This window comes from Manis pentadactyla, chromosome 7 (genome assembly GCF_030020395.1).
Source record: "Manis pentadactyla isolate mManPen7 chromosome 7, mManPen7.hap1, whole genome shotgun sequence".
Classification (NCBI taxonomy): domain Eukaryota; kingdom Metazoa; phylum Chordata; class Mammalia; order Pholidota; family Manidae; genus Manis; species Manis pentadactyla.
In genome coordinates this window covers 61,039,726-61,060,615 of record NC_080025.1, presented here as the reverse complement: position 1 = coordinate 61,060,615, position 20,890 = coordinate 61,039,726, and the positions used below count along the sequence as shown (strand labels likewise).

The following is a 20,890-nucleotide window of genomic DNA, read 5'->3' as shown; positions in this document are numbered from 1 at the left end:
AAGGAACTTAAGTGACTCACAGTATACTTCACTTTGGAAGTCTAATTCTACCTCAGAAAACCTTGTCTAGCTAACAAAGTAACTTGCAAAGGTAAGATAAATCTATTCTAGGTTCAGGAACGCTCTGGTGCTTTGTATAGAGTACAAGACGAAACATTTCAACCTGTAAAAGGTATAGGGAAGACAAAGTACTACAACTCCCTAGAAATAGGTTTGAACACCAGCAGTGATTTTACCAAAAGAACAAAGACCAAGGATGCTCTAATAGAACCTGGAGGATATAAAGTAAATTACTACAGGTTTTTTACTTAAAACATGACAAAAATGTTTTAAAGCAGCTGATTCTTGACTAGAGGGAGGCATATGCACTTCAGGATTGAGAACCACTGGGAGTAAAGATTTACTAACATTGCCAGAATAACTTTTAGGCAGAAAAAAGTTGGGTAGCATTTTAAGTACCTTTTGAAACTTTCAGAAATAGTTTGTTAAACATAATCTAAGAATTCCTGATAAAGTACATAAGATACCTAACATGATTTTTAAAAAGCACTTAATAATATACACCAATAATATTAACTTTCAACCATTGATACATCTGTCATTTCCACACATCAAAGTATTTCTAGAAATTGAGTTAAGAGTTACTAGGACTAAATTATTATTATTATTTTTTAAATTTTATATAGATTATTATTGAAATAATGATATTTTGGATATATTGAGTCAAATAATACATTTCAGTGTGGTTTTTTACATTTTAATGTTGCTACCAGAAAATTGAAAATTACATAAGTGCCTCACATTATATTTCTATTGTACAGCACTGAAAGATATTTGTCTGCATGGTCCCCCCTCCACTTCCAAAGGGCAGGTTTTCAACAGCAGCTCAAATTCAAGCTGTTACACCATTGTCATGAGCAGTACACCACTTCCATACATCCCTTTCTCATGTTGGTTAGATTACTTCACTGACTTGAATCTACTTTTGTCATTTAAGGCCCTTTTAATGGAATCAAAGCTCTATTTCATGCTTTAGAATTGGAAATTTTTATCTGACTACTAGGATATGTCAGCTAGAAGAGTCTAATATCACTCTAGTTTGCATTTTAAATCTTTAAATACATATATATATATATATTTTTTTTTTTGGAGAGGGCATCTCTCATATTTATTGATCAAATGGTTGTTAACAACAGTAAAATTCTGTATAGGGGACTCAATGCACAATCATTAATCAACCCCAAGCCTAATTCTCAACAGTCTCCAATCTTCTGAAGCATAACGAACAAGTTCTTACATGGTGAACAAATTCTTACATAGTGAATAAGTTCTCAAATGGTGAACAGTGCAAAAACTTTCGGTTTTGATCACGCATTATGAACTATAAACAATCACGTCAAATATGAATATTCATTTGATTTTTATACTTGATTTATAAGTGAATCCCACATTTCTCCCTTATTATTATTATTATTATTTTTAATAAAATGCTGAAGTGGTAGGTAGATGCAAGATAAAGGTAGAAAACATAGTTTAGTGCTGTAAGAGGGCAAATGTAGATGATCAGGTGTGTGCCTAGAGACTAAGTATTAATCCAAGCTAGACAAGGGCAACAAAACATCCACGGATGCAGAAGATTTCTCTCAAAACAGGGGGCGTGAGGTTCTAAGCCTCACCTCTGTTGATCCCCAATTTCTCACCTGATGGCCCCCCTGCGACTGTGCCTGTCTTAGGTTGTTCCTCCCTTGAGGAATCTTACCCATCTCTGGCTAACCAGTCATCTTCCGGGGCCCTAAATTATTTTTATAACTTGATGGTTAAAAGGGTGATATTACAGAGACACAGACAACCAGACCAGTGAAACATAAGAGAAAGTTCCAAAACGGATCTGAGTATATGTATTTATTACACATTGGTGGATTCTCCAATCAAAGGGGAAAAAATAGACCATTCAATAAATGGTACAGGTAAAGTTAGCCAACAATGAAGAGCAAAAATTGGTTATTTTTCTTTTACCTCACATACTACCTTTTGACCTCATTATCATATCTTAAAGGGATTAAAAATATGTTAAGAAAAGCATATGAAAGTGCTAAAGAAATATAGGCAAAACTTGAAGCACTATTGTGTTAGGGAAGGACTTTCTAAGCATATCTCTATGGACAGAAAGCATAAATGAGATTCACAACTCTGACTACATGATAGTTTTAAAATTTACATATGGCAAAACATAGGCAGAATAAAAACCATGAAAAACCATGGTATATATAGCATGACTAAAAGTTAACATCCTCAATATATAAAGATATAAAGAATTCATGATATACAATTAAGAGATGAATGCCTGCTATAAAATGATTAGCAAAGCATACAAACAAAGCAATTTACAAAAGAATATACATGACCAAGGGGAAAAAAAAGGCTTCCCTATCACACAGGCATTAAAACATACCAACAAAAAGGTAAGAGTATTGAGAAACAGGCACTCCCACAAGCTGGCAGGGGTAGGATCAATTATAATTAGCATCAACTTTATGGGTAACCAAAAATATGTATTAAAAGCATAAAAAAGTTCATATCCTTTGACTTACAAATCCCACTTTCAAATATCTATCCTAATGAAATAATTCAGATGTGTTCAAAGATTCTGCTATTAGAATGGCCACTGGACATTTAAACTTTAAAATAGATGGAGAGGGGAGGGGTAATAAAGAAGAAGCCAAGGAATAGAGGTTAAATACAAAATAGAATGCAGTCATAATGCATTGCAGAAGAATATTTATATAGATTTAGGACATACATGATACAGTAAATGGGGAAATATTCTTTAAAAAATACTATACACACGCTGAAAGGACATAGACCAACAAGTTTTAACAATGGTTATGTCTACTGGAATTGTGAATGATTTCCTTCCTTTTATGTATATCTTAGTTCTAAAGTCACTATAATTAACATACTATTTGGTTGTTTAAAAATACTAATATTATGTAGGCAATTAATTTTTTCAGAAGAAAAACCTTCCTATCAAACTAGATTTATGAACTATATACACTGACTAATAACATTGATGGAACAAGAAATAATTTCAAATAACTTGTGAAGAAGTCAAGTCAAAGCAATTTATCTTAATTCTGTAAGTAAACAGGTTTTTTTCTTTTTGATCAGTCAACTACTGAATTAAATGGTCAGCTAACCACTAAATCAACTACAGAAAGATATTTCTTAACCAAGCTGTTAACTGATTCTCACATATCTATCAGCAGGTCACTGTTCTGTCCAATAAATAAAAGGAAGCCCTTTCAGTTCCCTAATAGAGGCGTTCATTACAAGCCCAACTGGGCAAGAAAACTGTCTTTGGTGTTCCATCTCCACTAAAAAAAACTTTTAACTAAATAACCAGTAAATTTCTCAGTCTGATAAACTTCATTTACTTTTTATAACCAATGTGAATACAGATAAAAGTCACTTAGATAAACTGGCAGCAGTTTCATGAAATAAGTACTGCAATTTAAGTCTTTTTGAAGAATCAGATATAATTTAAAAATGAAGAGAAGAAAAATTTCCTAAGGATTCAGGTAGTTTTTACTATTTGGAAACCTATATAATGACCTATCTAATGAAATCCCAGAAATTAAATTTCAAAATTCCATCCATAACCCATATTATAATGCCATCTATATTCCAAAGTATTTAACTATTTGGAAAATTATTTTATACCTGCAATGAATACAAATAGGCACATCTTCATGTTCTTGGTATTTCCTCATTAAGCTTATCATATCCAGAATAGAATCAAATGATGAAGGAACATCATGGTCTGGCCAGTTCACATAATGAAATTGATACAGCCTACGAGAGTCCTTCAAGAATAAAAGAAATTCAACAATTATGAAAATAAATTTGCAAACTTTAAAGCATATAGAAAAGCTGCACATCTCACTTAACTGCCATTCCTAAGATATTTATGTGTTACCTAGCAATGCCCCAAAATAATTGACAGCCTACATTAATTGACTATCACATACCAAGAACTGATCTAAGGGGAATGCTTTGAGGAAGGTATTTGTTAACACTATCCTCATTTTATAAGTAAGGAAATTGAGACAGAAAAAGCAAATAACTTGCCTAATGTTTCACAGCAAGTGACAAATACGGGATCTGAACCCAGGCAGTCTTACCTGCAGAGCATGCACTATTTACCTATATGTACTTAAATTAACCTACAGGGTTAAATGGATGAGCAATATACCATAAACATTGTGTTAGAATCTACTGTAATTGGAAAAAAAATTTAAACTGAAAATGAAAATCAGAAACAACTTGTCTAAAACCAAATTCACTTTCTTATTTTAGGCCCAGTGGTTCTCAAAGTATGGTGTGCCCCTACTTTCATCCCCCAACCTTTCAAGGGGTCTGTGAGTTTTAAACCATTTTTGTAATACAGAGACTTTATTTGCCATTTTAAATTTCATTCTCTCATGAGTGTACAAGTCTTCCCAAGGTTATATGACTTAGAATCATTTAATCACTTTTGACAGCCAATGGAATGCATGCTTATGTACATGTTTTAAAAAACATTCCTCAGTTTTAATTTCAAATTTGTAAATATAACCCATGTAAACAAAAGCTCTTTGGAATCCTCCATAATTTTTAGGAATGTGTAAGTGTCCTATTACCAAAACATTTTTGAGATTGACTATTTTAGGTATTTAATAGAAAGGAGCATTTCTTGGAATCCAGGCAAAACTGTATTCAAATTCTACTTCTGTCATTTATTGAGTAACTTTAGGTAAGCTAGTTAACTTCTCAGGGACTCTTTAGCTTCATCTATGTGCAATGGAGATAACAGTATCTACCATTATGTTATTAGGAGGATTGAAATGCCTGATACACCACTGAAATTCAGTGAGGCACCTATTATTATTATTAGAGATGAAAAAATCAAAGTATAGCAAATGATTCAACTAAAGGGACTTGATTAATCAAGTCAGGGAGTAGTAAGAGTACTAAAACCATGTCAACTTGTAAGCAGGAAAGTAGTAGTAGTATGTTCACAAATGCACTAGTTGGGGAAGAATGATGCACTTCATTCATGGCCAAACTGAATTATTTATAATGGTTTAAAAAATTAAAGAGAATACAAAAAATATGAAGTAAGTTGACAGGCACCTCAAATATCTGTCAGATTTTTCTTTGATCTCATCCTAGGGAAATTATCATTTTACATAGCTCTGAAACACCGAAGTCAAGGGCCTCATGTGAAAACAATATATATCTCAGTGAAGACTTTGCTCTGAAGGTGGCTTGTCTCTTTCTAAAAAATTGTAAACTAGTAAAAGTGGGTAATACTTAAATAAACAATGCCATAAAATCTGCTATTGCAATAGAAGAAAAACACCTGCAGCAAAGAAACCAACTATTCCAAATCCAGTAAATTTAATTTGGGGAAAGTTGTTCTAAGTTAAAATGCAAATCTTTTATATTCTAATTTCCTAAGCATAAGGTGCAAGATACTAAATCAAACATTAAACTGATTTTATTTTACATAACTAAAAAAATTAACAAATTTCCTTGATTGTGTAAGAAAAGCAGTATACTACTTACATATCTTCTCTTTAAAAACTACTGTTAGAAATTGTCTCAGAATGGAAAATACTTACATTCTGAAATTCAAGTAAGAGTGTCCTAATGAAGTAGTCTGTTCTGGCTTGTTCAGCTTCCTAAATAAAGGGAAACACTTGCGAGTCAGTGAGAATACTGAAACAAAAACATACACACCCAAACAAACAATAATCTTATATTTAAAGTCCACAATATAAAATTATATTCCAGGTGTACCTTGTAATTCTAAAAACAATCATTGTAAAAGTACCAATTTTATTTAAGTTTTATTTACAGTTTTTTTATGTCCTTTAACCAATTCCTTAGGTAGGAGTCTATCGTCCAATAAAATATTTGCAAAGTAACAACCATCCCCCAAGTCATATAACAGAAATAATACAAACAAAATGTCATTCTCAGTGCTAACACCATATTCAACTATTTTATCTTTCTATAAAACGATTTTCCCTACGTAACACTCAACTCTCAATTAACTGGATGCCAACTGGGGAAGAAGAGAATATACTCAGAAAATCCCAAATTACTATTTTGGTTGATGACAAGATAACCACTTGAAAGTTTCTTACTGCCATTTGTTAAAGTACTAGAATGAAGCCACTTTATCAGTTTGTCACCAAACAAACAGTTCTTTTCCCTCAGTTAAAACTGCAGATAGTCTAGGACAGTGACTGTCAAGATCAACAGGTATGCTGTTTCATTAATAAAAATAATATTCAATATTATTCCTGCTTTAATTTTTTTTAATTATAATTTTGAACTTTTCAAATAACAGTAAGGGGAAAGTATGTTTTTCTTTCAACAAAAAGGAATATGGATGAAAATACTGGTCCAGAGACTTAGATTTTATTTTGCCTATGAAGGGCTAGATAGTAAATATTTTAGATTTTCACACCATTAGGTCTTTGTCTACTCAACTTTGCTGCTGTGATAAATATATAAAATAATAGGCATGGTTGTATTCCAATCAAATTTCAAAAAACAGGCAGTGAGGTGGATTGGACTCACAGTGTGTCAACATCTAAAGGGTTACTGCAGTAACATGAAACTAAGCCCCTCCCAGCCAGTCCTCCTACTTCCACCATCACCTCACTCTCCTTCTCATCCCCAAACCAAGATAGGTCCTGATACTGTCTCTTCTTAGTATCAAATATAGTGATTGCTAAGTAATCAAGTCAGTTACTATGGTTATTTTTACCAATTTGCTTTCTACTTATAAACTTGACTTTTGTTTGTATCAGTGATAACAAATCCTGAGTGTCTGAAACAACCACCGGACATACAAATTATTTTCCATTTTGAAATCTTGAAAGTAAAATTTTCCTTTACAATGGATCAATCCCTACACTGACAAATCAAGTCAGCTGTTGTCACTAATCAAATCAAACTAGTCAATTGAGAAACACTCGAAAATCTCAAGTCATCTTTTTCCAAATTATAAATTCATTCTTTGTTTTCTCTATTCATTGTTTTAAATTCTTTACTACTCCTAATCCCCAACTGGTAAAAAAATTCAAGTTGTTTTGATGTTGAACATTAATCACTATATATACTTTCACTTGAATTGTGACATTTAGTAAGTTATCTTACTACATTAGAATTTACAATGCTCAACACAACCATACCAAACTAGGTGTCCTGAACTGTCCAGATACTTAAAATTGAAGCATACTTTCTGGATTGGTGATGGGGAGGTATTCCCTCACAGAGTAGACAATGTGGTATGTATTGGTTTTTATTCATTCTAAATATGAAATGTAGTAGGATTTACAATCTTCATATTTAATCCACAAACAGTTAATTCTAACCAGGACTTTACAGTACTGACTGCATATTAAATCTAGGCAGTTGAACTATGAGTTATAGTTGACAAGTAAAATTATAGAAATCATGTTTTATGTAACCATGGAAAACAGTCAAAAAGAAGCAATTCTGAGATGGGGAATGTTATGCTAATTTTGTGTCAACTTGGCTGGCCCATAAAGTGCCCAGATGTTCGGTCAAACAATATTATTGGTGTTCCTGTTAAGGAGTTTTTGGGTGGGATTAACATTTGAATCAGTGGATTTTGAGAACAGTAGGTTGCCTGCTATAATGTGGGTGGCTTCCATCCACTAAGTTAAGGCCTTGACTAGAATAAAAGGAGTAGCCTCCCAAAAGTAAGATTTCCTTGGCAAAGGTTTCCTTGGCCAAAGGTTTCCTTGGCAGACCACTTTCATCTGCAACAGTGGCTCTTCCTGGTTCCACAGCACTATCTTTGGACTGGAACTGAACATCAGCTCTCCTGGTCCCCAGCCTGGCTGTCTTCAGACTAGAACTGAATGAAGCATCAGGATCCTGGGTTTCTAGCTTGCCTGCCCACCATGCAGATTTTGGACTTGCCAGCCTCTACAATTTTGTGAGCCAATTCCTACAATAAATCTCTTTATCTTTATACATATACACCGTATTCATTCTGCTTCTCTAGAAAAACAAAGTTATTTAATTTTCATGTATGTTCAATCATGGTCTTTTGTGTAAACAAGACAATGTATTTTTTTCAGGTGATTAAGAAAGATGCCATCATGTGTAACCCAAAGAAAATTCTTGGTTCTACTTTAAAACTCAGTTGTATTTTACCTCTTTTTTGTTTTTCATTGTTTTTGTTTAGTATTAAAATTTTAATTTTAAAAATTGAAATTTTCTCAGATTTGTGAAGTGTTAGTTTTAGAACTTGAATTTATTTCCAGAGCTTATTAAATAGTTAGGTATATATTCTAAGTTTCATATAAAAATATGTGTCGTAAAGAATCAATCTTTACTTCCACGATGGCATTCTCAAACTCACTTTTCGATATAATTACAACAGTTCAAGGAAGCATGACATAGATGTGAAAGAAAGATTAACATGATAAGCCAAACTTCAGTCATCAGGGGTCTTTCCCATTTATTCAATATAAAAATATACACCAGTTTTCAAATAGATCACTCAAAAAGCCCAGTTACGCCATTTACTCTTACATACATAAACACCAACTTATATACAAAAAAAAGAATTAACACAATAAGGTACAAGGAAATTATACATTTATGAAAATTATTCCAAGAGCTTATGAATTTAAAAGCAGTATAACAAACATTACTATTACTATTAATATTTGCTTATTCATATAACGGTTATGAAGCAGCCAAATTGATACCAGATATCTTAGGGGAACATTTGCACATTAGTACACAGGATAAGTTTGTTATGTTATACCAAGTGGTCTTTTAAAGAAGGTAGATCTAAACAGGACAAATAAATTTTTGTTCTTTTGAAAACTGCAAGTTTTCAGTTCACGTACCATGTCAGCAGGGTCAGTATGGCTTGCTCACCCTTGCATTAATGAAAATTGGTTTGATTAAAGGTTAGAACAGAAGGAAAAAAAAATTTACTTATTATAATTCAGTATAGATTTATCTGGTAACAATGAGTGCCCAGCTTATATAAAACTGGGTTCCACACCATATTATAGATTAATTCTTTATCAGTCTGAAATGCCAATTTTCTGATTAAATAACATATATAAAAATAGGTACCTACACAAGAAATCTTAAATGGTGCAAATGTTATAGGGTCTTCTCCATACAAAGGCCAATAACGCTCACATTTTTTCTGTTCAAAAAAAAAAAAAAGTAAGTAATCCATATGGTAGTTTTTCTTGAATTTTTTAAATGTCTTAGGTGCCCCAGTGTTCAGCTTTATTGCTTCTTCCCAGAAAATAGAAAAACTGGCATCAGTAGGCAAGTAGCTAGGAGACCTTAGGTTTACCCAACTGTTCTTAAAGGTGAGCTACTACTGTTTCTTCTCCAAGATTAGTCTTAAGAAATTTATTAACATAAGAGTATAAGCTGTTCATTACTATCTGCTTGGTCTACAGAGTAGAATCCAAAGATCCTCCCCTCTGGAAAAGAAAAATTCCTTAAAAAAAAGTGCCCGGCGCAAGGAGATCCAATCACTATAAAGGGATTGCCAGACAACTTGAAATGCTTATAAAATGACAACCTCTGTATTTATCTGGCTGAATTCTCATTAAGTGTAAAATCCATGGCACTGTGGAAAGAGCACTCTACTTTGTATCAGAAACATTTGGAAGTATTAACTTTACTGTTTTCATTGACCTTTCATTGTTCCTCTACCTGTAAAAATGGGAATAGTACTCCTTATCTTACATGACTGTTGCAAGTACTAAGTAAGAATACATTTCAACCGTTGTACTGATCATAAAAACCTTATACGAATGTAATGTATTATTGAGACCCATTTTTGACACTACAGAAAATGTAACCAGTTTCTCCTCTTACCCTTCTGTTTAAACAGGTATACAAATAGTATTCAATTTTCACTGAGTTTCACTTATCAATTTTAAGTCCCATCATTTTAGACAATTAGGTAAGTGAATGAAAGCCTAACTTTATAGAAGATACAGTGATTCTGATGTCAAGAAATGATCCAATTTTATCAAGATCCAGTAAAAGGGAATACTTGAAGTGACAATCTAGCTTAAAATAAACCTTTTGGCAATGGGAAATGTATAGGTCCTTACCTAAATTCTTACAGTTCCAAATATGTTAAGTGGAATTATTATCTATAGGAAGGAATTAACTATAAATTGGTAATACTGCTCACAGGGCAACAAAGTTGAACTGTTTAGTATGTTGGTTCAGCTTACAGTAAATTTCATTAATATTTTAAAGGCTTAAAACCACAGACTTCATTTCCCAGGATAAGTTTATAGAAAATGATAAATAATTTTTGAGGTTTTGAGAAAAAGATATGAAAGAAAAAGATATGGTTGGGAGGAATGATGATAACCGTTAGATAAAGATTTTCCGATGCTTTATATATTATAATGACTCGCATAATGGAAAAATGTACTATCTGGCTTTATGCAACATAGCTTGTACTGAGAAGAATTTCAATACGAATTTATACAACTTAAAAATGATTTTTAACTACTGAACGACACTGTTATAAGGAAAATTCAAATCACCACATAGTTAAGTGTAATTTGTATGTTGTGTTTATAAAAAGGCCACACAGAACTTGTAATACTTAGTCTCTGTAAATATACTATCACCTCTAACAATGAAGACAGGAATTTATGCTGCAGGATATCACAACAGTTTTGAAACTAATTTCATTTGTAAAGAGCATAAAAATACCAATGTTAAAATTTCTGGATTAAAGAATTCTCTTTGTTCTGAAAATAATATAAACAAACCAAGAATGTAGTGGTATTTGCAAACAAGGAAATCAGAGTATTTACGCTACTGATAACTGGAATTACTTTATTTAACTCATTTTCATTTGCTCAATTTTACTTCTATTTTTAAAACACCTTTGTAGTTCAGTCTACAATGTTCTACTTATGACACCATAAACTATTTGAAGACTGCTAAAAAATATTAAAGTCTTTAAGTATATCATAAAATGAAATAGTAATGTAATGTAAAAAAAATAGTTCATGTACTTTTTAGTGATTATGTTCCTTTTATCAAATAAAAATCAATAGCAGACCATGAAAAAGAAAAGAACTATCTATTTTTAGCTACCTGGGCTCAAAATGTAATAAAAGATCTGAATATATATCCCTAGAAATGAAGAAATAAAAAGGATATTCCACAATTATTTTTTAAATTAATGGGCATACATACCCTTCCCATCTCAAATTCTCGACAGGCCATTACAATGATCTAAACAGAAATGGGGCATGGGATGAGATAAAGAATGTGTCAGGTTAAGCACAACTTTACTTTTTAAACAAAACACAAATGTCAAGAGTTACTTTTTAATATGAGCAAAATTATATCTGTCTTGCCAAAAAAGGAGGCTTAATATTAAAGTATAAGTTAAAGAAATGATAATAATCATACATTCTAAACAAGAGTTAACTACATAGAAAAAAGTTAAATTGGCCTCAATATACATGATGTGAGTTAAATGTTATGAAACTTAAAGATTTACTTTTGACTTTTAAAATGATATTAAAATATTACTTTTTGGATATTTACCCAATTGAATAGCACTCTTAAATATTTTAAATGTATTTAATAATATTATCTAAATGTTGAACGTATTTAATACTGTCTTTAAACAAAAAGGTTATTACATTTGCTTCCTCACTCCAACATTCTTTAATGGAATGTTAAAAACATACAGCAAAGTTGAAATAATTTTATAGTAAACATTCTACAGCCACCATCTACATTCTTCCATTAACATCTCACTATACTTGTTTCATCACATAGCTATCCTCTGTCAATTCATTTTATTTGGCAGCTGTCTTACTAGTTTCTGACTTAGGACCAGATTTAAGATATTATCACACCCTGTTCTTAAAATATCTTAACTATTTAATGAGACATCCAGTTCTGTCTTTTTAGTGAACATCAGCTATAATTAACATAATCATTATGGCCAAGAAGTTTTCTCATTCCTTACTCAATAAAACATCCTATGTTATTACACGTAATATTTCTCAAAATAGATTATGAAAAGTAAATTACTTACCACAACATTGTACTGCCATATCATCCTCCAAAAATCTATTACTGTATTTGCTAAAGGTCCTTGGGTTGCCACATATGCTTTTGGTCCATGAACACCCTACAATGGTTAAAAGCAAATTTCACACATACTATAATTACCAAAAATGTTTCCTTACCTAAATTTTAAGGCTCTAAGTTTTATTAGTAACACTGCTGTTTTCACTAACATATTTCCAAGTAATTTTTCTTTCTTAGTACATAAAAACATGACAAAAATATATTCAATTCACTTCAGTTTTTAATGAAATGTTATGACTTTTGGGTATTTATTAGACATGGCACACAAACTGGTAATTAAACCACCTTAAGCTAATTTAAAAATTATTATTTACCTAGAAATTAAAAACCTAGTCAACAAAGCTAACTGTGGAAGAAATGTAAAATCATATTTTGATTCTAAAAACAACACTAAAACTAGTCAATAGTTCTTTCTTAGCTAAGTTCTTCCGTAGTTATCTTCAAGTATTTATTAAACTTAGTTTATATGGAGCACCTACTATACATGTTCTATTAAATAAAGACAAAAATATACAAAACAAGATAGTGGACTGAGGTACTAAACCAGCACATAATTGAATCATACAATGAACTGGTTATTAAGTGCAATTAAAACTACAACGTTCAACAAATGTCCTTACAAAAGAATATAAATATCAAAAACACCTGAAACAGCAAACCACCCACATATTAGTTTTTATTTAAACTATTAGTTTGGGGTTTTGCCATAAATGTAATAAAATTGACTTTGTTGAAGAAAAGTTTTCATCGGAAACCATGACTGTTCAGTGTTGACAGAGATACTAATTTTACTACATACCTCTTACCACCTTAATATTTTTGTCAAGAGAGTATTATTTTATAATATGTACAAATACTATATATAAAATAACTGAAATGATATTGTCATATAACTAGGATTCAAAAACACAGAATGACCAATGGAACAAGAGTTTTTTATTAATCAAGTAGCAGTTTGAATCAGTCTCTCTGTTGATAACTATGTAAGAACCTGACTGCTTTTGATCAGAGTATCCCAAACAGATTCTCTATATAACGACTATATTTAATCCTGCATTTAATTGCTTTGCCATTTGAAACACAGAGGCAAAATTTCTAATCTAAGTTTATACTCTATAATTTTAAATCAGTATTACCCGGTAATTTCAGTTATCTTAAAAATAATTCAAAAGAATATGAATGTTCACTGCAATACTACAATCAAAGAAATTAGAAACAACCTATACGATTCATCAACAGGGAATGACCATGTATATTTGCGTGCATAAACTCAAAGAGACAATTGAGAAAATGATATAGCAATAATAGGTAAATTGTTTATGAGCCTTCAATATAAAAGAAGGAATGTATATCTCCACTACCATAAAATTAAACAAAACTCTTTATGAATAAGGAGACTGGAAGGAAAGTACACAGAAATGTGTAAGAGTTGTGATTTTATTTTTCTTTCTTTTGCTACTGATTTCATGTTTAGGCAATTTAAAATTTTTGATAAAACCAGTATGGAGGAAGACATTAAGTATGACAGAGAAACATCATTTTAAGTTAATACGTACCTTAATAAAATTTGCATTAATGTAGTCTGAATCTTGAGAAGGAGTCTTTAAAGTCAGCTTAACTCGGCTATGATCAACTACCAAAAAAGAAGAAAAAAGAATTTAATAAATCCTGTTGACAGACAGCTCTTTTCTAATGAACCATAAGATTAAATAAATAAGAATATTCACTTAGATAAACAATTGATGAAATCTGACATATTGGCAGAAGTAAATCTTTAAAACAAAAATTTGATGTAAAGCTATGTTTTAAAGTTGCAATCGGAATAATCTCTTTTAAAATATAAGTTTCTGGGCATCAACCCAGATTTTCTAGACAAGAGTGTAGGGTTTAAGCCTCTACAGTTTTTAACAAGCATACCAGAAAGCAATTTGGAGGTTCTTCAAAAAACTAAAAAGGGAAATACCATTTGACCCAGAAATTTCACTCCTAGAAATTTACCCAAAGAAAACAAGATCTCTGACTCAAAAAGACATATGCACCCCTATGCTTATCGCAGCACTATTTACAATAGCCAAGATATATGGAAGCAACCTAAGTGTCCATCAGTAGATGAATGGATAAAGAAGGTGTGGTACATATACACAATGGAACACTATTCAGCCATAAAAAGAAAAGAAATCCTACCATTTGCAACAACATGGATGGAGCTAGAGGGTATTATGCTCAGTGAAATAAGCCAGGCGGACAAAGACAAATACCAAATGACTTCACTCATTTGTGGAGTATGACAACAGAACAAAACTGAAAGAACAAAACAGCAGCAGACTCACAAACTCTGAGAAGAGACTAGCAGTTACCAAAGGGGAGAAGCTGGGGAAGGTGTGTGTGGGAAGGGAGGGAAAAGGGGATAAAGGGGCACTATAATTCACAATTACAATATAGGTAGGTCATGGGGAAGGCAGTGCAGCAGAGAAGACTAGTGATGATCTCACTACACTGACAGACAGTGACGGCCATGGAGATGGATATCACCAAACTTGATAATATGGGTGAATGTTGAAACCACAGTGTTGTTCATGTGAAACCTTCATAAGATTGTGTATCAATGACACTTTAATAAAAAAAAATCATACCAGGTAGTGAACACTAACCACTAATACATAAGCTCATTTTCCAAAGTTCTTATTAGGAAATCTAATGTTTGTATTTCACAAGAAATTATAAAAATTAAGTAATGACAAATAGATGGATAAAAAGTACTCAGTACTCCACCTGGTCAAAATATTTAGACATGGTGCATAGTTAAAAAAATTTATTAGGTGATGTCAACTTAGGTTAAAAAAACAATCTTTACAATAAAGACCCTAAACACAAATTTCTTCTCAAAGTAATTTTTATGCACATACCTACATACTTTGAAAAACTACAAAAATTTATACTATATACATAGCATTCTGTACCTTGTTATTTTATAGTTATGGTTGACCCTTGAACAACAGACTTGGATTATGCAATTCCAGTTACACATGCATTTTTTTCAATAAAGTATTTTGGAAAATATTTGGAGATATACAACAATCTGAAAAATATTTTCTCTAGCTTACTTTATTGTAAGAATACAGCATATAATACATGTAACATATAAAATATATGTTAATCAACTATTTATGTTATTGGTAAGGCTTCCAGACAATAGTAGGCTATTAAGTTTTTGGGAAGTCAAAAGATATATGCGGGTTTTCCAATTCATGGGGTCAGCACCTGTAACCCCAACACTCTTCAAAGGTCAACCGTAGTAATATGTATCTTGGAACTCTTCCCAGAGCAAATATGGATCTTTATTTACTTAACCAGTAACAGTACTGTTGGGCAATTTTTTTCTGTTAGAAAGACTGTTACTACAATATACACTGCTGCCCATGTATCTGTTACAGCATTGGTATAGAGTAAGTTCCTAACAGAATTCTTAACAGGTAATTGCCATTTGCCTCTAAAAGGCATATACCAACTTTTACAAATGTTACTTACTAGTAAATGAGTGACTGGGTGTTATCATACTTTTAAAAAGTTGAAAATCTAGAAAGAGTAAGACTTGAGTTTCTTGAATTATGCAAATGATTACAGTTTCATAGTTAATTGGTTATTTTATTTATCATAGACCACTTATTTATATCCTTTGCCCATTTTTCCCTGATATCTGTTTTCTTACTGATTTATATGAAATCTATGTAAAGAGAGAAAAATCAGCTCTTTAGTCATAGGTAGTACAAATCGGTTTTTCCAGTTTGTGTAGATTTCAAAAAACTATTTAGAATTTTAGATTTACAGAACATTGCAAAAAGAATAGAGTATTCCCATATATCCTCACTCAGCCTCCCTTAGTGTTAACGTCTTACATAAACAAAACACAATTATCAAAACCAGAAAATTAATAGTTATACTTTTATTAATTAAAAAGACTGAATATCAATTATTACTGGTTTTAAAATATATTTTTTTCTCTTTCCAGGATCCCACATTATATTTAAAATAGTTTCTGTATCTCCTTAGTCTCTCCTAATCTATAAAAGTTCCTTTGGTTTTTTTTCTTATGATTAGAAGGAGGTTATACGTTTTAGGCAAGAACACGAGAGAATGATGATGCATCGTTCTCAGTGAGAAGATAGACTAAGGGGTTCATGATGTCCATATGTCATATTACTTGTGATGTCAGTCTTGGTCACTTGGTTAATGTGGTGACAGCTGGTGTTTCAACTATCTTCCCCTTTGAAATTAATAAAAATTTGGGGGGATGCTCAGAGCCCATGAAATCCTAAAGTAGTAGGGCTGATTAATATTCACAGTCTCCAGGATTAGAAAGAAACATGTAACATGTAAAATACCGCTCATATATTATGGTCCTTTCTAATCCAGGGTCAATGAGTATTAAAGGCAATTGAAATACAAAAAGATAAATACAGAAATGTTAACAGACATGAGTAAACTTCTTGGGAAACTCTTAAAATGCAACTAATGAGTAACTTTTTGTCAATGACCCGAACTTTATACCTTAGTACTGAAGCCCAGTTGTGCTGACTCTATTTATTTACTTTTGGTAAAATCTTTCTTGGAAATTTGTAGGAGCAGACAAATATGAAACACATACAAGCCTCCAATTAAAATTATTTATTTCCTTAACCAGTTTCCAGTAAAGAAAATATTTATCAGTGCTCTATTTCTTATCTCACTCCATCCTACATGGGTTTTTTTTTTTTAAGCTGTTTGGGATAGGAAATATACATTCAAAACAATGCTATGCATCTGGTAACTAAGAATAGAATATTCAGTAGTTAAGATGATGACAGTTAAGTAATTATATGAAGCTTCCTCTCACTGTGTTTACTAGTAACAAGGGGTCCCAATTAATTTTTCTAATTCATGTGGCATATCAGCCTCTATTCTATGTACCTCAAAGGAAGAGACTGTACAATCGATCCTTAGTAAATGTTTCTGGGGACTGTGAATCTGAGTAAGAACAGTGGCTCCCATGACAGTCAAGGTTGGTGCCAGGCTGCTACACTTAAGTGGGGATTTAAAAAAATTTTCTATGATGGAAAATTTTATGCATATATAAAAATACAACAGTATAATGAATCCCCACATACCCAGTATGCAGCTTCAATAATTATCCACATTTTGCCAATCTTATTTCATCTATCTCCAATCATATCATATCTGGGGGCTGAGGAAAGCAAATTAAAATACAAGTTTTCTAAGACCCATATTCTGCAGGAAGTTTGATTTAGTAAGGTCAAGATGGGGAACAGAAATGGCTTATTTTGAACTTTAAAAGCATAAGCATATTTTGTAGTCACTCCTTATGCAATCATAGTGTATTATTGAGAATTTAAAACTTAACATGATGCTGCTTATATAACACATAGTATGTATTATAATATTCTTCACTGGTGCTATTAAGCATGAACAAGCATAGAAAAAAAATTAAAAGATATCAAAGAAATGAAAACAATCATTCCACTCCATGGTCTTGCTGACTGTTTCTACCATCACCCAAGAGTCCAACTCCATATAGATAAAAACAATATTGGCTACACAAGAGTCTCTTTAAAGCAGCAACTTCAAAGCACCCCCACCCCCAAACAAATATCAACAACCTATAGCAACAAAAAGTATGTATATATAAACATTGTCACCTCCAAGGAAGCAGAAAACTATTGACTAAATTCTAAGTCTGAGGGAATAAAAGGATCTCCATAATGAACATTACAATAGGCAGAGCACCTTGATTCATCACTTACAAAGGCCAGCCACCTCAGTTTTAGCCTTCCAAGCAGACAAAGCACAGCTCATTCCTGACATAAGTGTACCTTGAAATTTCTTAATTCTGGGACTGTCCTCATTGTTCTCATATCAACTAAATCTAGAACAAACTAAGCTAAAGCTCCAGAAAAAGCTAACTCATCTTTTTTTTAATTAAGGTATCACTGATATACAATCTTACAAAGATTTCACATGAGCAACATTCACCCATATTATCAAGTCCCCCTGCACATCGCATTGCAGTCAATGTCCATCAGCGTAGTAATAGTAAGAGGCTACACAGAGTCACTACTTATCTTCTCTGAGCTGTACTGCATTGCCCATGACCCCCCTACATTATGTGTGCTAATCATAATGCCCTTTAATCCCCTTCTCCCTCCCTCCCACCCACCCTTCCTAGCCCCTTCCCTTTGGTAAACCGCTAGTCCCTTCTTAGAGTCTGTGAGTCTGCTGCTGTTTTGTTCCTTCAGTTTTGCTTTGTTGTTACACTGCACAAATGCTAACTGATCTTTGAATAGTGATAAAACTACTTTTAATGGAACAAAAGCAAGGTTGTTTGCTCTTGCCTTTTCAAGTCAACATTATATCAGAGGTTCTAGCTAGTGCAGTAAGGCAAGAGACATTCAGACTAGAAAGGAAGAAGTAAAACTGTCATTATATTTGCAGATGACATGATTTTGTATGTAAAAATCCTACAGGATCCACAAAAAAAACTGCTAAACTAATAAATAAATTCAGGAAGATAGCTGAATTTAAAAAAATCAATTACATAAATTATATCTTTATATTCTAGTAATAAAGAATTTTAAAGTAAAATTAATTCCATTTACAATAAATAATTAAAAAGAAATAAATGTAAGACTTGTACACTTGAAAACCATTAAAACATTGTTGAGAGAAATTAAAGGAGATCTAAATAAATGGAGAAAGACATTCCATGTTCATAGATTTTGAAAGTGTCAATATAGTTTAAGATGGCAACTCTCCCCAAATTGATCTATGGGAAAAATGCAATCCTTATTACAATTACAGTAAGATTTTTTGCGAATTTGACAAGTTGATTCTACAATTTCAATAGAAATGCAAAGGATCTAAAAAACCAACCAGCTAAAAAAAATAGGAACACAGATGGAAGATTTATACTTCTTGCTTTTAAAACTTACTGTAAAACTACAATAATCAAGATGGTGTGGTACTGACTTAAGAATAAATCAACAGACTAGAATTAAGAATTCAGAAATAAACCCTTACAGTATGGTCAAGTGATTTCCAACAAAGGTACCAAGGCAATTCAATGGAGAAAGGATAGCCTTTTCAACAAATGGTACTGGAACAATCCACATACACAAAGATTATTTCAGACCCTTACCTCACATCAATTAAAAACTTAACTCAAAATGGATTATAGACTTAAACGTAAAAGCTAGAACAACAGAAGTTCTAGAAGAAAAATGAGAATACAAAGAAGAGAATCTTTCTGACCTTGGATAAGGAAGAGTTCTTGGACAGAATATTAAAAGCATGATCCGTGAAAAAACTGGACTTCATCAAAATTAAAAGCTTGTATACTGTAAAAGACACCATTAAGAAAGTGAAAAGACAAGCCATGAACTGGGGTAATATACTTACAAATCATGTATCTGAAACAAGACTTGTACTTGGGATATATAAAGAAACTTTACAACTTGAGGATAAAAAATAAAATCTTAAAAGGACAAAATGATTTCAATAGACTTTTCGCCAAAGAAGATAATACAAATGGGTAATGGAACATGAAAAAACGCTCCACATCATTAGTCATAAGGGAAGTACAGATTTGAACCACAATGATACTTCTACTACCTAACAGAATGAGTATAATTAAAGTGACTAACAGTAAAAAGTGTTGTCAGGGATGTAGAGAAATCGGAACCTTCATAGGTTGCTGGTGGGAAAGTAAAATGGTACACAGCTACTTTGAACAGTTTAGCAGTTTCTTAAAAAGTTAAATACAAGCTTCCACAGACCCAGAAATTCCATTATTCTTTTGACAGTAAGTAAACATACATCTCTAAGTACAATTACTTTCAATATAATATTCCAAATTAAAATGACTAGAAATTCAGTGGAAACCGATTTATCAAACCTTACATAGCTTAAAGGAAAAAGGAATGGGCCCTTTATAGCACAGTGATCAAAAGCTCAGCTCTAGGGCAAGGTTTCTCAACCTCTGCATTACTGACACTCTGGCTTTGGATAATTCTTTCTTGTGGAGAGGCTGTTGCCTCTGTATTGTAGGGTGCAGTAGTATTACTGGTTCCTACTCACTAGATGCCAGCAGGCAGCGTGCCCATTCCACATTCCAGCTGTGACATCCAAAATGTCTCCAGACTTTGCTAAATGGCCCTTCCGGGGCAAAATCACCCCAGTTGAGCAACAATATTCTGGACTTAAATTGTCTGGGTTTAAATTCTCATGCACTCTATTTGCTGTGTGACAAGTTATTTTAATCTCTCTGTCTCAGTTTCTCATCTGCAGAGTGTTATATAATAGTACATTACTTCAGAGTTTTGAAATTGGCAAACAATGCAAATCAGGGTCTTAATTTTTCAGAGGGCCAGTTTAGTAGCACACCACTGACCTTCCCCACCTCTAATCAAAATTGTAAAGCTCCCTCCTTATATTCTCAGCTTTCTCTATGTGCCTCATTCCTACATATATATTCTCAATAGCACTAATCACTATATGACAGACCATATATGCTATTTTTGTGGTACACCACTTTCACTAGAATATAAGCTCCACAAGAACAGGAATTTTTGCCAGTTTATTTTCTGCTCTGTCCACAACACACAGTATATGCTCAAAAGTTTTTTGTAGA

At 32.3% G+C, this 20,890-nt stretch overlaps 1 protein-coding gene across 5 annotated transcripts in view; it reads right to left on the bottom strand.

Annotated features, from left to right (window-relative positions):
• PTPN12 (protein tyrosine phosphatase non-receptor type 12) overlaps window positions 1–20,890 on the bottom strand; it is an 88,584-nt gene that overhangs the window by 24,037 nt on the left and 43,657 nt on the right. For all 5 annotated transcript variants that reach the window (XR_008998467.1, XM_036892374.2, XM_057504433.1 and 2 more), the window contains exons 3-8: window positions 13,767–13,843; window positions 12,155–12,250; window positions 11,299–11,337; window positions 9,185–9,256; window positions 5,664–5,723; window positions 3,721–3,863 (exon numbers count right to left, since the gene is read on the bottom strand). Coding sequence is in view for 4 of the 5 variants with exons in the window: in XM_057504433.1 (XP_057360416.1) it covers window positions 3,721–3,863; window positions 5,664–5,723; window positions 9,185–9,256; window positions 11,299–11,337; window positions 12,155–12,250; window positions 13,767–13,843 (487 nt within the window). In the remaining variant the exon portion in view is untranslated. The remainder of the gene's footprint in view (window positions 1–3,720; window positions 3,864–5,663; window positions 5,724–9,184; window positions 9,257–11,298; window positions 11,338–12,154; window positions 12,251–13,766; window positions 13,844–20,890) is intronic.